General features: G+C 32.2%; 1 protein-coding gene across 1 annotated transcript in view; it reads left to right on the top strand.

Annotated features, from left to right (window-relative positions):
• LOC143255060 (irregular chiasm C-roughest protein-like) overlaps positions 1–17,518 on the top strand; it is a 126,255-nt gene that overhangs the window by 95,761 nt on the left and 12,976 nt on the right. Inside the window, exon 9 of the mRNA XM_076510108.1 lies at positions 16,984–17,238. Within this exon, the coding sequence (XP_076366223.1) occupies positions 16,984–17,238 (255 nt within the window). The remainder of the gene's footprint in view (positions 1–16,983; positions 17,239–17,518) is intronic.

Raw genomic sequence — 17,518 nt, 5'->3', positions numbered from 1 at the left:
TTAGATGGTGGCTCTTTTACGAAGTTTTTATATTGACTCTGTCTTCATTAAATGGTGGCTGCTTCACGAAATTTTTATTTTAAATCTGTTTCTTTTTAGTAGGTTACTGTTTCACAAAGTTTTATGTTGACTTTTTCATTCTTCAGATGATGGCTGCTTCACGAAGATTTTATATTGACTCTTTATTCTCTTCAGATGATGGCTGGTTCACGAAGTTTTTATACTGACTCTGTTTTCATCAGATGGTGGCTGCTTCAGGAAGTTTTCATATCGACTCTTTCAATTCTTCAGATGTTTGCTTTTTAAAGAAGTTTTTATATTGACTCTTTTTTTCTTCGGATGGTGTCTGTATCACGGAAGTTTTATATTGACTCTGTTTTCTTCAGATGGTGGCTGCTTCACGAAGATTTATATTGACTCTTTTTTTCTTCATATGGTTGCTGTTTCACGAAGTTTTTATGTTGACTCTGTATTCTTGAGATGGTGGCTGCTTCATGAAATGTTTCTATTGACTCTTTGTTTTTTTGAAATTGTGGCTGTTTCAACAATTTTTTTATTAACACTTTCTTTCTTCAGGTGGTAGCTGTTCACGAAGATTTATATTGACTCGATTTTCTTCAGATGGTGGCTGTTTTTACATTGACTCTTTGTTTTCTTTAGATGGTGTGTTTTCCACGAAGATTTTATATTGACTCTTTCTTTCTGCAGATGGTGGTTGCTTCACGAAGTTTTTATATTGACATTGTTTTCTTCAGGTGGTGGCTTCTTCAGAAAGTTTTTGTATCAACTTTTTGAATTCTCCAGATAAAGGCTATTTGACAAAGTTTATATATAAACTTTTTCTTTCTTCAGATGGTGTTTGTTTCACGAAGATTTTACAATCACTATTTGTTTTTCTACAGGCGGTGTCTGTTTCACGAAGTTTATAAATTGATTCTTTTTTTTCTTCAGATGGTGGCTGTTACAAGAAGTTGTTACATTGACTCTTTGTTTTTTTTAGATGGTGTGTTTTCCACGTAGTTTTGTATTGACTCTTAATTTTCTCGGATGGTGGCTTTTTCACGAAATTTTTATATTGACTGTTTTTTTTTTGAGATGGCGGCTGCTTCACCAATTTTTTATGTTGACTCTGTATTCTTCAGATGGTGGTTGCTACACGAAATTTTTACATTGACTCTTTGTTTTCTTTAGATGGTGTGTTTGCAACGAAGTTTTTATATTGACTCTTTTTTTCTGCAGATGGTGGTTGCTTCACGAAGTTTTAATATTGACTTTCTCTTTCTTCGGATGGTGGCTGTTTGAAAAAGTTTTTATATTGACTCTTTCTTTATTCGGATGGTGTCTGTTTTACGAAGTTTTTATACAGTGTCTTTCTTTTTTGAGATGGTGGTTGTTTCAAAAAGGTTTTCTATTGACTCTTTTTTTTATTTGGATGGTGTCTCTTTGACGAAGTTTTGAAATTGATTCTTTCTTTTTTTCAGATAGTGGCTGTTACACGAAGTTTTTATATTGACTCTTTCTTTTTTTATGGTGTTTGTTTCACGAAGATTTTACATTTAATCTGTTTTTCTCGCATGATGTATCTTCTAGGACGTTTTTACATTGGCTCTTTGTTTTCTTTAGATGGTGTGTTTTCCAAGAAGTTCTTATATTGACTCTTTTTATTCTGCAGATGGTGGTTGCTTGACGAAGTTTTTGTATTCACTCTTTGTTTTCTTCAGATGGTGGCTTTTTCAGAATGTTTTATATCAACTTTTTTAAATTTTATAATGGTGGCTGTTTGAAGAAGTTTATATATTCACTCTTTCTTTCTTCAGATGGTGTTTTTTTCACCAAGATTTTTCATTGACTCTTTGTTTTTCTACAAACGGTGTCTGTTTCACGAAGTTTATAAATTGATTCTTTTTTTTCTTCAGATGGTGGCTGTTACACGAAGTTGTTATATTGACTCTTTTTTCTTCATATGGTTGCTGTTTCACGAAGTTTTTATATTGACTCTTTATTTTTTCTTATTGTCTTTGTTTTACGAAGTTTTTACATTGACTGTTTTTTTCGGATGGTGCGTTTTCCACGAAGTTTTTATATTGACTCTTTGTTTCCTTCAGACGGTGTCTGTTTCACAAAGTATTTATATTGACTCTTTCATTCTTCGGATAGTGTCTGTTTCACGAAAGATTTATATTGACTGTTTCTTTTCTCGGATGGTTTGTGTTTCACGACGTTTTTATATTGATTCTGTCTTCATTAGATGGTGGCTCTTTCACGAAATTTTTATTTTGAAGCTGTTTTTTTTAGTAGATCGCTGTTTCACGAAGTTTTATGTTGACGTTTTCATTCTTGAGATGGTGGCTACTTCAGGAAATTTTTATATTGACTCTGTTTTCTTTAGATTTTGGCTGCTTCAGTAAATATTTATATTGACTTTGTATTTATAAGATGGTGGCTACTTCACAAAATTTTTATATTGACACTTTGTTTTTTAGAAATTTCGGCTGTTTCACGAATTTTTTATATTTAAACTTTATTTTTTCAGATGGTGGCTGTTTCACGAAGATTTATATTGACTCTTTTTTCTTCATATGGTTGCTGTTTCACAAAGTTTTTATTTTGACTCTTTCTTTTTTCTTATGGTCTTTGTTTGACGAAGTTTTTACATTGACTATGTTTTCTTCGGATGGTGTTTCTTTCACGAAGTTTTTACATTGACTTTTTGTTTTCTTTAGGTGGTGTCTTTTTTACGAAGTTTTTATATTGACTTATTCTTTCTTCGGATGGTGTCTCTTTCACAAAATTTTTATATTGACTCTGTTTTTTGAGATGGTGGATGCTTAACGAAATTTTTGTATTGATTTTGTGTTTTCTTCACACGGTATCTGTTTCACGAAATTTTTTTCTTTTTTTTTTCAGATGGTTGCTGTTTTAAAAAGTTTTTATATTGCCTCTTTCTTTATTAGATGGTGGATCTTTCACGAAATTTTTATTTTGAATCTTTTTTAGTAGATCACTGTTTCACGAAGTTTTTATATTGACATTGATTTCTTCAGATGGCGGCTTCTTCAGAAAGTTTTTATATCAACTTTTTGAAATTTTAAGATGGTGGCTGTTAATGAAGTTTATATATTCACTCTTTCTTTCTTCAGATGGTGTTTGTTTCACGAAGATTTTACATTGACTCTTTGTTTTTCTACAGATGGTGGCTGTTACACGAAGTTGTTATATTGACTCTCTCTTTCTTCGGATGTTGTCTGTTTCAAAAAGTTTTATATTGACTCTTTCTATCTTCGGATGATGTCTGTTTCACGAAAGTTTGATATTGACTCTTTTTTCTTCATATGGTTGCTGTTTCACAAATTTTTATTTTGACTCTTACTTTTTTCTTATGGTCTTTGTTTGACGAAGTTTTTACATTGACTATGTTTTCTTCGGATGGTGTTTCTTTCACGAAGTTTTTACATTGACTCTTTGTTTTCTTTAGATGGTGTGTTTTCCACGAAGATTTTATATTGACTCTTTCTTTCTGCAGATGGTGGTTGCTTCACGAAGTTTTATATTGACATTGTTTTCTTCAGGTGGTGGCTTCTTCAGAAAGTTTTGTATCAACTTTTGAATTCTTCAGATAAAGGCTATTTGGCAAAGTTTATATATAAACTTTTTCTTTCTTCAGATGGTGTTTGTTTCACGAAGATTTTACAATCACTATTTGTTTTTCTACAGGCGGTGTCTGTTTCACGAAGTTTATAAATTGATTCTTTTTTTTCTTCAGATGGTGGCTGTTACAAGAAGTTGTTACATTGACTCTTTGTTTTTTTTAGATGGTGTGTTTTCCACGAAGTTTTTGTATTGACTCTTAATTTTCTCGGATGGTGGCTTTTTCACGAAATTTTTATATTGACTCTTTTTTTTTTGAGATGGCGGCTGCTTCACCAATTTTTTATGTTGACTCTGTATTCTTCAGATGGTGGTTGCTACACGAAATTTTTACATTGACTCTTTGTTTTCTTTAGATGGTGTGTTTGCAACGAAGTTTTTATATTGACTCTTTTTTTTCTGCAGATGGTGGTTGCTTCACGAAGTTTTAATATTGACTTTCTCTTTCTTCGGATGGTGGCTGTTTGAAAAAGTTTTTATATTGACTCTTTCTTTATTCGGATGGTGTCTGTTTTACGAAGTTTTATACAGTGTCTTTCTTTTTTTGAGATGGTGGTTGTTTCAAAAGTTTTTCTATTGACTCTTTTTTTTATTCGGATGGTGTCTCTTTGACGAAGTTTTGAAATTGATTCTTTCTTTTTTTTCAGATAGTGGCTGTTACACGAAGTTTTTATATTGACTCTTTCTTTTTTTATGGTGTTTGTTTCACGAAGATTTTACATTTAATCTGTTTTTCTCGCATGATGTATCTTCTAGGACGTTTTTACATTGACTCTTTGTTTTCTTTAGATGGTGTGTTTTCCACGAAGATTTTATATTGACTCTTTCTTTCTGCATATGGTGGCTGTTTCACGAAGTTTTTGTATTCACTTTTTGTTTTCTTCAGATGCTGGCTTTTTCAGAATGTTTTTATATCAACTTTTTTAAATTTTATAATGGTGTCTGTTTGATGAATTTTATATATTCACTCTTTCTCTCTCAGATGGTGTTTGTTTCACGAAGATTTTACATAGATTTTTCTACAAACGGTGTCTGTTTCACGAACTTTATAAATTGATTCTTATTTTTCTTCAGATGGTGGCTGTTACAAGAAGTTGTTATATTGACTCTTTCTTTCTTCGGATGGTGTCTGTTTCAAAAAAGTTTTATATTGACTCTTTCTTTCTTCGGATGATGTTTGTTTCACGAAAGTTTTCATATTGACTCTTTCTTTCTGCAGATGGTGGTTCTTCACGAAGTTTTTGTATTCTTTCTTTGTTTTCTTCAGATGGTGTCTTCTTCAGAATGTTTTTATATCAACTTTTTGAATTCTTCAGATGGAGGCTGTTTGACGAAGTTTATATATTGACTTTTTCTTTCTTCAGATTGTGTTTGTTTCACGAAATTTTTATATTCACTCTGTTTTCTTTAGATTGTGCCTGCTTCACGAAATTTTTATATTGATACTTTGTTTTCATGAAATTGTGGCTGTTTCACGAATTTTTTATATTGACACTTTCTTTCTTCAGATCGTGGCTGTTTCACGAAGTTTTACATTGACTCTTTTTTTTCTTCAAATGGTTGCTGTTTCACAAAGTTCTTATTTTGACTCTTTCTTTTTTCTTTTGGTCTTTGTTTCACGAAGTTTTTACATTGACTATGTTTTCTTCGGATGGTGTTTCTTTCACGAAGTTTTTACATTGACTCCTTATTTTCTTTAGATGGTGTCTTTTTCACGAAGTTTTTATATTGACTTTTTCTTTCTTTGGATGGTGTCTCTTTCACGAAGTATTTATATTGGCTCTCTAATTTTTCGGATGGTGTCTTTTTCACGAAGTTTTTACATTGACTGTTTTTTTGAGATAGTGGCTGCTTCACGAAATTTTTGTATTGATTCTTTGTTTTCTTCAGACGGTGTCTGTTTCACGAAATTTTTATATTGTTTCTTTCTTTTATCAGAAAGTTTTAAAAACGTTTTAAAAAGGTTTTATATTGACTCTTTCTTTATTCGGATGGTGTCTCTTTCACTAAAGTTTTATATTAACTTCTTCTTTCTTCAGAGGATGTGTCTTTCTCAAAATTTTTATATTGACTCTGTCTTCATTAGATGGTGGCTCTTTCACGAAATTTTTATCTTGAATCTGTTTTTCTTAGTAGATCGCTGTTTCACGAAATTTTATGTTGACTTTTTTCATTCTTCAGATGGTGGCTGCTTCACGAAGTTTTTATATTGACATTGTTTTCTTCAGATGGTGGCTCTTTCACGAAATTTTTATCTTGAATCTGTTTTTCTTAGTAGATCGCTGTTTCGCGAAGTTTTATGTTGACTTTTTCATTCTTCAGATGGTGGCTACTTCACGAAGTTTTTATATTGACATTGTTTTCTTCAGATGGCGGGTTTTTCAGAAAGTTTTTATATCAATTTTTTGAAATTTTAAGATGGTGGCTGTTGATGAAGTTTATATATTCACTCTTTCTTTCTTCAGATGGTGTTTGTTTCACAAGGATTTTACATTGACTTTTTGTTTTTCTACAGACGGTGTCTGTTTCACGAAGTTTATAAATTGATTCATTTTTTTCTTCAGATGGTGGCTGTAACACGAAGTTGTTATATTGACTCTTTCTTTCTTCGGATGTTGTTTGTTTCAAAAAAGTTTTATATTGACTCTTTCTTTCTTCGGATGATGTCTGTTTCACGAAAGTTTTATATCGACTCTTTCTATTTTCAGAAAGTGGCTCTTTCACGAAATTTTTATATTGTCTCTGTATTCTTCAGATGGTGGCTACTTCACGAAATTTTTATATTGACTCTTTGTTTTCATGAAATTGTGGCTGTTTCACGAATTTTTTATATTGTCTCTGTATTCTTCATATGGTTGTTGTTTCACATAGTGTTTATTTTTACTCTTTCTTTTTTCTTATGGTCTTTGTTTCACGAAGTTTTTACATTGACTATGTTTTCTTCGGATGGTGTTTTATTCACGAAGTTTTACATTTACTCCTTGTTTTCTTTGGATGGTGTCTTTTCCACGAAGTATTTATATTGACTTTTTCTTTCTTCTGATGGTGACTGTTTCAAAAAAGTTGTTATATTGACTCTTTCTTTATTCGAATGGTGTCTGTTTTATGAAGTTTTTATATTGTGTCTTTCTTTTTTCAGATGGTGGTTGTTTCAAAAAGTTTTTCTATTGTCTCTTTTTTTATTCGGATGGTGTCTGTTTGACGAAGTTTTGAAATTGATTCTTTCTTTTTTTCAGATGGTGGCTGTTACACGAAGTTTTTATATTGACTCTTTATTTTTTTATGGTCTTTGTTTCACGAAGATTTTACATTTAATCTGTTTTCTTCGCATGATGTATCTTTTAGGACGTTTTTACATTGACTCTTTGTTTTCTTTAGATGGTGTGTTTTCCACGAAGTTTTTATATTGACTTTTTCTTTCTTCGGATGGTGTTTCTTTTACGAAGTTTTTACATTGACTCTTTGTTTTCTTTAGGTGGTGTGTTTTCCACGAAGTTTATATATTGACTTTTTCTTTCTTCGGATGGTGTTTGTTTCACGAAGTTTTTATTGACTCTTTTTTTATTCGGATGGTGTATGTTTCACAAAGTTTTTAAATTCATTCTTTCTTTTTTTCAGATGGTGACTGTTACACGAAGTTTTTATATTGAGTCTTTCTTACCTCGGATTGTTTCTCTTTCACGAAAGATTTATATTCTTCTTTCTTCAGATGGTGGCTCTTTCACGAAGTTTTTACATTGACTTCTTCTTTCTTCAGAGAGTGGCTCTTTCTCGAAATTTTTATATTGACTGTTTTTTAGATGGTGGCTCTTTTACGAAGTTTTTATATTGACTCTGTCTTCATTAGATGGTGGCTGCTTCACGAAATTTTTATTTTAAATCTGTTTCTTTTTAGTAGGTTACTGTTTCACAAAGTTTTATGTTGACTTTTTCATTCTTCAGATGATGGCTGGTTCACGAAGTTTTTATACTGACTCTGTTTTCATCAGATGGTGGCTGCTTCAGGAAGTTTTCATATCGACTCTTTCAATTCTTCAGATGTTTGCTTTTTAAAGAAGTTTTTATATTGACTCTTTTTTTCTTCGGATGGTGTCTGTATCACGGAAGTTTTATATTGACTCTGTTTTCTTCAGATGGTGGCTGCTTCACGAAGATTTATATTGACTCTTTTTTTCTTCATATGGTTGCTGTTTCACGAAGTTTTTATGTTGACTCTGTATTCTTCAGATGGTGGCTGCTTCATGAAATGTTTCTATTGACTCTTTGTTTTTTTGAAATTGTGGCTGTTTCAACAATTTTTTATTAACACTTTCTTTCTTCAGGTGGTAGCTGTTCACGAAGATTTATATTGACTCGATTTTCTTCAGATGGTGGATGTTTTTACATTGACTCTTTGTTTTTTTTAGATGGTGTGTTTTCGACGAAGTTTTTATATTGACTCTTAATTTTCTCGGATGGTGGCTTTTTCATGAAATTTTTATATTGACTGTTTTTTTTTGAGATGGCGGCTGCTTCACGAATTTTTTATGTTGACTCTGTATTCTTCAGATGGTGGTTGCTACACGAAATTTTTACATTGACTCTTTGTTTTCTTTAGATGGTGTGTTTGCAACGAAGTTTTTATAGTGACTCTTTTTTTCTGCAGATGGTGGTTGCTTCACGAAGTTTTAATATTGACTTTTTCTTTCTTCGGATGGTGGCTGTTTGAAAAGTTTTATATTGACTCTTTCTTTATTCGGATGGTGTTTTTTACGAAGTTTTATACAGTGTCTTTCTTTTTTTGAGATGGTGGTTGTTTCAAAAGTTTTCTATTGACTCTTTTTTTTATTCGGATGGTGTCTCTTTGACGAAGTTTTGAAATTGATTCTTTTTTTTTTCAGATGGTGGCTGTTACACAAAGTTTTATATTGACTCTTTCTTTTTTTTTTTATGGTGTTTGTTTCACGAAGATTTTACATTGACTCTTTTTTTTTTAAATGGTGTGTTTTCGACGAAGTTTTTATATTGACTCTTAATTTTCTCGGATGGTGGCTTTTTCACGAAATTTTTATATTGACTCTTTTTTTTTTGAGATGGCGGCTGCTTCCCGAATTTTTTATGTTGACTCTGTATTCTTCAGATGGTGGTTGCTACACGAAATTTTTACATTGACTCTTTGTTTTCTTTAGATGGTGTGTTTGCAACGAAGTTTTTATATTGACTCTTTTTTTCTGCAGATGGTGGTTGCTTCACGAAGTTTTAATATTGACTTTTTCTTTCTTCGGATGGTGGCTGTTTGAAAAAGTTTTTATATTGACTCTTTCTTTATTCGGATGGTGTCTGTTTTACGAAGTTTTTATACAGTGTCTTTCTTTTTTGAGATGGTGGTTGTTTCAAAAAGTTTTTCTATTGACTCTTTTTTTTATTCGGATGGTGTCTCTTTGACGAAGTTTTGAAATTGATTCTTTCTTTTTTTTTCAGATAGTGGCTGTTACACGAAGTTTTATATTGACTCTTTCTTTTTTTTATGGTGTTTGTTTCACGAAGATTTTACATTTAATCTGTTTTCCTCGCATGATGTATCTTCTAGGACGTTTTTACATTGACTCTTTGTTTTCTTTAGATGGTGTGTTTTCCACGAAGATTTTATATTGACTCTTTCTTTCTGCATATGGTGGCTGTTTCACGAAGTTTTTGTATTCACTTTTTGTTTTCTTCAGATGGTGGCTTTTTTCAGAATGTTTTTTTATATCAACTTTTAAATTTTATAATGGTGTCTGTTTGATGAATTTTATATATTCACTCTTTTCTTTCTCAGATGGTGTTTGTTTCACGAAGATTTTACATAGATTTTTTCTACAAACGGTGTCTGTTTCACGAACTTTATAAATTGATTCTTATTTTTCTTCAGATGGTGGCTGTTACAAGAAGTTGTTATATTGACTCTTTCTTTCTTCGGATGGTGTCTGTTTCAAAAAAGTTTTATATTGACTCTTTCTTTCTTCGGATGATGTTTGTTTCACGAAAGTTTTATATTGACTCTTTCTTTCTGCAGATGGTGGTTCTTCACGAAGTTTTGTATTCTTTCTTTGTTTTCTTCAGATGGTGTCTTCTTCAGAATGTTTTATATCAACTTTTGAATTCTTCAGATGGAGGCTGTTTGACGAAGTTTATATATTGACTTTTCTTTCTTCAGATTGTGTTTGTTTCACGAAATTTTTATATTCACTCTGTTTTCTTTAGATTGTGCCTGCTTAACGAAATTTTTATATTGTCTCTGTATTCTTCAGATGGTGTCTACTTCACGAAATTTTTATATTGACACTTTGTTTTCATGAAATTGTGGCTGTTTCACGAATTTTTTATATTGACACTTTCTTTCTTCAGATCGTGGCTGTTTCACGAAGTTTTACATTGACTCTTTTTTCTTCAAATGGTTGCTGTTTCACAAAGTTCTTATTTTGACTCTTTCTTTTCCTTTTGGTCTTTGTTTCACGAGGTTTTTACATTGACTATGTTTTCTTCGGATGGTGTTTCTTTCACGAAGTTTTTACATTGACTCCTTATTTTTTTTAGATGGTGTCTTTTTCACGAAGTTTTTATATTGACTGTTTTTATGAGATAGTGGCTGCTTCACGAAATTTTTATGCTGCCTCTGTATTCTTCAGATGGTGGCTGCTGCACTTAATTTTTGTATTGATTCTTAGTTTTCTTCAGACGGTGTCTGTTTCACGAAATTTTTATATTGTTTCTTTCTTTTTTCAGAAGGTTGCTGTTTTATAAAATTTTTTTATTGACTCTTTCTTTATTCGGATGGTGTCTCTTTCACGAAAGTTTTATATTAACTTCTTCTTTCTTCAGAGGATGTGCTTTTCTCGAAATTTTTATATTGACTCTATTTTTTTTTAGATAGTGGATCTTTCACGAAGTTTTTATATTGACTCTGTCTTCATTAGATGGTGGCTCTTTCACGAAATTTTTATTTTGAAGCTGTTTTTTTTAGTAGATCGCTGTTTCACGAAGTTTTATGTTGACTTTTTCATTCTTCAGATGGTGGCTACTTCAGGAAGTTTTTATATTGACATTGTTTTCTTCAAATGGCGGCTTCTTCATTAAGTTTTTATATCAACTTATTCGGATGGTGTCTGTTTGACGAAGTTTTGAAATGGATTCTTTCTTTTTTTGAGATAGTGGCTGTTACACGAAGTTTTTATATTGACTCTTTTTCTTTTTATGGTGTTTGTTTTACGAAGATTTTAAATTTAATCTGTTTTCTTCTGCATGATGTATCTTTAGGACGTTTTTACATTGACTCTTTGTTTTCTTTAGATGGTGTGTTTTCCAAGAAGTTCTTATATTGACTCTTTTATTCTGCAGATGGTGGTTGCTTGACGAAGTTTTGTATTCACTCTTTGTTTTCTTCAGATGGTGGTTTTTCAGAATGTTTTATATCAACTTTTTAAATTTTATAATGGTGGCTGTTTGAAGAAGTTTATATATTCACTCTTTCTTTCTTCAGATGGTGTTTTTTTCACCAAGATTTTTCATTGACTCTTTGTTTTTCTACAAACGGTGTCTGTTTCACGAAGTTTATAAATTGATTCTTTTTTTTCTTCAGATGGTGGCTGTTACACGAAGTTGTTATATTGACTCTTTTTTCTTCATATGGTTGCTGTTTCACGAAGTTTTTATATTGACTCTTTATTTTTTCTTATTGTCTTTGTTTTACGAAGTTTTTACATTGACTCTTTGTTTCCTTCAGACGGTGTCTGTTTCACAAAGTATTTATATTGACTCTTTCATTCTTCGGATAGTGTCTGTTTCACGAAAGATTTATATTGACTGTTTCTTTTCTCGGATGGTTTGTGTTTCACGACGTTTTTATATTGATTCTTTCTTTTCTTCAGATATTGTCAGTTCCAGGATGTTTTTATATTGACTCTTTGATTTCTTCAGATGGTATCTTTTAAACGAGGTATTTAAATTGACTCTGTTTTCTACAGATGGTGTTTCTTTTACGAAGGTTTTGTATTGATTTTTTATTTTCTTCATATGGTGTCTTTCTCACGAAGTTTTTTATTAACTTTTTTGTTTTCTTCAGATGATGGCTACTTCACGAAGTTTTTATATTTACTCTGTTTTCTTCAGATGGTGGCTGCTTCATAAAGTTTTCATATCGACTCTTTCTTTGTTTAGATGGTGGCTGTTTCACGACGTTTTTATATTGACTTTTTCTTTCTTCGGATGGTGTCTGTTTCACGAAGTTTTTACATTGACTCTTTATTTTCTTCAGAAGGTGATTGTTTCACTAAGTTTTTATATTGACTCTCTTTACTTCAGATTGTGGCTGCTTCACGCAATTTTTATATTGATCTGTTTTTTTCAGATGGTGGCTGTTTGACGAAGTTTATATGTTGACTCTTTCTTTCTTCAGATGGTTGCTGTTTCACGAAGTATTGATATCGAAACTTTATTTTCTTCGGATGGTGTTTTTTTAACGAAGATTTTACATTGAATCTTTGTTTTTGTACAGACGGTGTCTGTTTTACGAAGTTTTTAAATTGATTCTTTCTTTTCTTTAGATGGTGGCTGTTACACGAAGTTGTTATATTGACTCTTTCTTTCTTCGGATTGTGTCTGTTTCAAAAAAGTTTCATATTTACTCTTTCTTTCTTCGGATGATGTTTGTTTTAAGAAGTTTTTGTATTGATTTTTGATTTTCTTCATATGGTGTCTTTCTGACGAAGTTTTTTTATTAACTCTTTGTTTTCTACAGATGGTGTCTTCCTTACGAAGTATTTATATCGACTCTTTGTTTTCTTCATATTGTGTTTGTTTCATGAAGTTTTTATATTGATTCTTTTTTTTATTCGGATGGTGTCTGTTTGACGAACTTTTTATATTGACTTTTTGTTTTTTTCTGATGGTGTGTGTTTCACGAACGTTTTATATTGACACTTTCTTTCTTCTGATGGTGGCTGCTTCACGAAATGTTTGTATTGTTTCTTTTTTTTCATGGTGTCTCTTTCACGAAGTTTTGTATTCACTCTTTCTTTTTTTCAGATATTGCCTGTTTCACGGAGTTTTGTATTGTCTTTTTTCTTTTCTTCGTATGATGTCTGTTTTTTAAGATGGTGCCTTCTGTAGAAAGTTTTATGTCGACTTTTGAATTCTTCAGATGGTTGCTTTTTCACTAAGTTTTTATATTGACTCTGACTTCATTAGATGGCGGCTGGTTCATGAAATTTTTATTTTGAATCTGTTTTTTTTAAGTAGGTGACTGTTTCACGAAGTTTTATGTTGACTTTTTCTTTTTTCAGATGGTGGCTGTTTCACGAAGTTTTTATATTGACTCCTTTTTTCTTCAGATGGTTACCGTTTCACAAAGTTTTTATATTGACTCTTTCTTTCTTTTATGGTGTTTGTTTCACCAAGTTTTTACATTGACTCTGTTTTCTTCGGATGGTGTTTCTATTACGAAGTTTTATATTGACGTTTGTTTTCTTCAGACGGTAGCTGTATCACGATATTATTATATTGAATCTGTTTTTTTTCAAATGCTGGCCTTTCCACAAAGTTTTCACATTGACTCTTTATTTTCTTCAGACGGTGTCTGTTCTACGACGTTTTTATATTGACTTTTTCTTTTTTCAGATGGTTCCTGCTTCACGAAGTTTTTCTATTGATTTTTTATTTTCTTGATATGATGGCTTTCTCACGTAGTTTTTTATTGACTCTTTGTTTTTTCAGATGATGGCTGCTCCAGAAAGTTTTCATATCGATTCTTTGAATTCTTCAGATGTTGGCTGTTTAACGAAGTTTTTATATTGACTCGTTATTTTCTTTTAGATGGTTTCTGTTTCACGAAGTTTTATATTGACTCTTTCTTTTTTACAGATGGTGGCTGCCTTACGAAGTTTTTGTATTCACTCTTTGTTTTCTTCATAAAATTTTATATTGACTTTTTCAATTCTTCAGATGGTGGATGTTTGACGAAGTTTTTATTTTGAGTCTTTCTTTCTTTGGTTGGGTTCTGTTTCACGACGTTTTTACACTGAGTCTTTGTTTTTTTCAGATGCTGGTTGCTTCACAATGTTTTTATATTAACTCTTTTTTTTTCTGATTGTGTCTGTTTCACGAAAGTTTTACATTGACTCTGTTTTCTTCAGATGGTGGCTGCTTTACGAAATTTTTTATATTGTTTCTATTGTTTTTTTCAGATGGTGTCTCTTTCACCAAATTTTATATTGACTTCTTTCTTTCTGCAGATGATGGCTGCTTCACGACGTTTTGTATTCACTCGTTATTTTCTTCAAATGGTGGCTGCTTCAGAAAGATTTCATATCGACTCTTTGAATATTTCATTTGTTGGCTGTTTGACGAAGTATTTATATTGACTCTGTTTTCTTTAGATGGTGGCTGCTTCACGAAGTTTTTGTATTCACTCTTTGTTTTCTTCAGATTGTGGCTTCTTCAGAAAGTTTTTATATCAAATTTTTGAATTCTTTTGATGGTGGCTGTTGGACGAAATTTTTTATTGACTCTATTTTTTTTTAGATGGTGGCTCTTTCACGAAGTTTTATATTGACTCTGTCTCCATTAGATGGTGGCTGCTTTACGAATTTTTTTTATTTTAATCTGTTTTTTTTAGTAGGTGACTATTTCACAAAGTTTTATGTTGGCTTTTTCTTTCTTGAGATGGTGGCTGTATCACGAAGTTTTTATATTGACTCTTTTTTTCTTCAGTTGGTGGCTGTTTCACAAAGTTTTTATACTGACTCTTTTTTTATGGTGTTTGTTTCACGAAGTTTTTACATTGACTCTGTTTTCTTCGGATGGTGTTTCTTTCACGAAGTTTTTACATTGACTCTTTGTTTTCTTCAGACGGTGTCTGATTAACGAAGTATTTATATTGACTCTTTCTTTCTTCAGATGGTGGCTTTTTCAGAAAGTTTTTATATCGACTTTTTCAATTCTTGAGATGGTGGCTGTTTGACGAAGTTTTTATTTTGACTCTTTCTTTCTTCAGATGGTGGCTTGTTCAGAAAGTTTTTATACCTCCTTTTTCAATTCTTGAGATGGTGGCTGTTTAACGAAGTTTATATATTGACTCTTTCTTTCTTCATATGGTTGCTGTTTCACAAAGTTTTTATATTGACTCTGTTTTCTACAGACGGTGTTTGTTTCACGAAGTATATATATTGACTCTTTTATTCTTTGGATGGGGTCTGTTTCACGACGTTTTTACACTGAGTCTTTGCTTTTTTCAGATGCTGGCTGCTTCACGATGTTTTTATATTAACTCTTTCTTTTTTCTGATTGTGTCTGTTTCACGAAAGTTTTATATTGACTTTTTCAATTCTTGAGATGGTGGCTGTTTGACGAAGATTTTATTTTGGCTCTTTCTTTCTTCAGATGGTGGCTGTTTCACGAAGTATTTATATCGAATCTTTCTTTACTTTGGATGGTGTTTGTTTCATGAAGATTTTACATTGGCTCTTTGTTTTCTACAGTCAGTGTCTGTTTCACAAAGATTTTAAATTGATTATTTCTTTTTTACAAATTGTGGCTTTTTGACGAAATCTTTATATTGACTTTTTGTTTTCTTCAGATGGTGTCTGTTTCCCAAATTTCTATGTTTACTCTGTCTTTCTTCAGATGGTGTTTGTTTCACGAAGATTTTACATTGACTCATTCTTTTTCTACAGACGGTGTCTGTTTCACGAAGTTTTTATATTGATTCTTTTTTTTGAAATTGTGGGTGTTACACGAAGTTTTTATATTGACTCTTTCTTTCTTCAGATGGTGTCTGTTTCACGAAAGTTTTATATTCACTCTGTTTTCTTCAGATGCTGGGTGCTTCACGAAGTTTTTATATTCACTTTGTTTTCTTCAGATGCTGGCTGCTTCACGTGAAGTTTTTATATTCACTCTGTTTTCTTCAGATGCTGGCTGCTTTACGAAGTTTTATATTCACTCTGTTTTCTTCAGATGCTGGCTGCTTTACGAAGTTTTATATTCACTCTGTTTTCTTCAGATGCTGGCTGCTTTACGAAGTTTTTATATTCACTCTGTTTTCTTCAGATGCTGGCTGCTTTACGAAGTTTTTATATTCACTCTGTTTTCTTCAGATGCTGGCTGCTTTACGAAGTTTTCATATTCACTCTGTTTTCTTCAGATGCTGGCTGCTTTACGAAGTTTTTATATTCACTCTGTTTTCTTCAGATGCTGGCTGCTTTACAAAGTTTTTATATTCACTCTGTTTTCTTCAGATGCTGGCTGCTTTACGAAGTTTTTAAATTGATTCTTTGATTTCTTCAGATGGTGGCTGTTTTACGAAGTTTTCATTGTGACTCTTTCTTTCTTCATATGGTGGCTGCTTCACCAAGTATTTGATATTGAATGATGTTGTTTAATGAAATCGATTTGAAATAAAATGTATATCAGACAACCCTTAAACATATTTTGTATGTGTTCTTACTATACCTTAAGATAAAGCAAGCGCACTTTAAAGGAACAAAATTGATGTTTAGTGTTGAAAGTACTCTCTTTAAGCTGCCTAATCATCGATGAGAGGAAGTTCCGGCGAATGAGTGGAGATATTTTTTCTGGTTGTCGCTAATTCTACCCCTTCGTTTGCGGCTCACGTGAACATTCCTTCCACCTGATGCTCAAAGGTTCGTGAATATTTTACCATGGGCTATTTGGAATGTTACGTGCAAAATGCTTGCATCATATGACGTCAATTTCAGTCGTTTATCCCAGCATGATGTGACGTCATCCGCAGTTAAAGGGTTAAAGTAATAAACTAGAAGAACGGTAGTTAGCAAAAGCAACCATTGCCAACTTTTGGGTTTCTTTTGACTAACTAAATAGAAGAATTTCTTCATCACTTTTACACCTCACCCACTAAACTGACGCCAGCCAAGGATCTTCATCTTCACAACCCTGTACCCCAGCCAGTACGTCACGTTTGGCCCTGGAAGCGAGGGCTTATGGTATTTCTTATCCTGCCTTAACCCATAACTTTTATACACTATGGTACAACATACTTCACAACAAGGTTTTGATAATCGTTTTAAACAAAACATATAGGAATTAATTGTTTTACATTACTAGAAGTATTTATATATATCCAGAGTAATTTATATATATCTAGCTTTGGTTCCTCGTAACTCTCCTGGCTATCACAGGTCTGAGGAGTAAATGTGATCATATTTCGTTTTAGTGTTTGCTGCTAATGTGTAATTTAAATGGATAGATTGCTTCTGTATTCGAACCAGTATCGCTGGTTGAGTGTGAATATTTAATGACAGACCCCCCTTTACTTTCTCTACATGTCGTGTTTTTCTATAGATGGTCCCCAAATTGTAACGTTTACGGACAACGTGGCTACGGATATCGGGGGAGAGGTCTGTCTGAGCTGTGACGCAGATGGTAATCCTAACCCTGAAATAGTGTGGCTGCACGAAGATTCGAGTGGTATCGTAGGTTTCGGACCACAGCTCGTCATCTCAAATATTACACCTGAAAAGGCGGGAAAATACACGTGTAGAATTACAGTGTCAGGTTTTCCAGAGATTTCGACAAATGTAATGGTCTACATTAAAGGTAATTTCTATCTCATAACACTCGAACATTGTTACGATAAGCTGTATCTACTGTATATTCTATGTATCTTATATGATATTTCTACCTATAAAGAGTATGTCCTTGTTCCTTAATGTCTACTCTTTGCCCCATAAGAATGTACTTATATTACTGGAGGTGTTTAATTATGTGTTAGTTAAACAATACCATCTCAGTTTACTCTGTACTCCAGCTACAAACAATCATAAGTCACTAAATGCACCTAATTTCCAGCAGGTGGAACCAAGGTAGTCATGTAGTG

This window comes from Tachypleus tridentatus, chromosome 7, assembly GCF_004210375.1.
Source record: "Tachypleus tridentatus isolate NWPU-2018 chromosome 7, ASM421037v1, whole genome shotgun sequence".
Lineage (NCBI taxonomy): Eukaryota > Metazoa > Arthropoda > Merostomata > Xiphosura > Limulidae > Tachypleus > Tachypleus tridentatus.
Note: the sequence above shows the minus strand (reverse complement) of the source record. Positions and strands in the feature narration are given on the sequence as shown.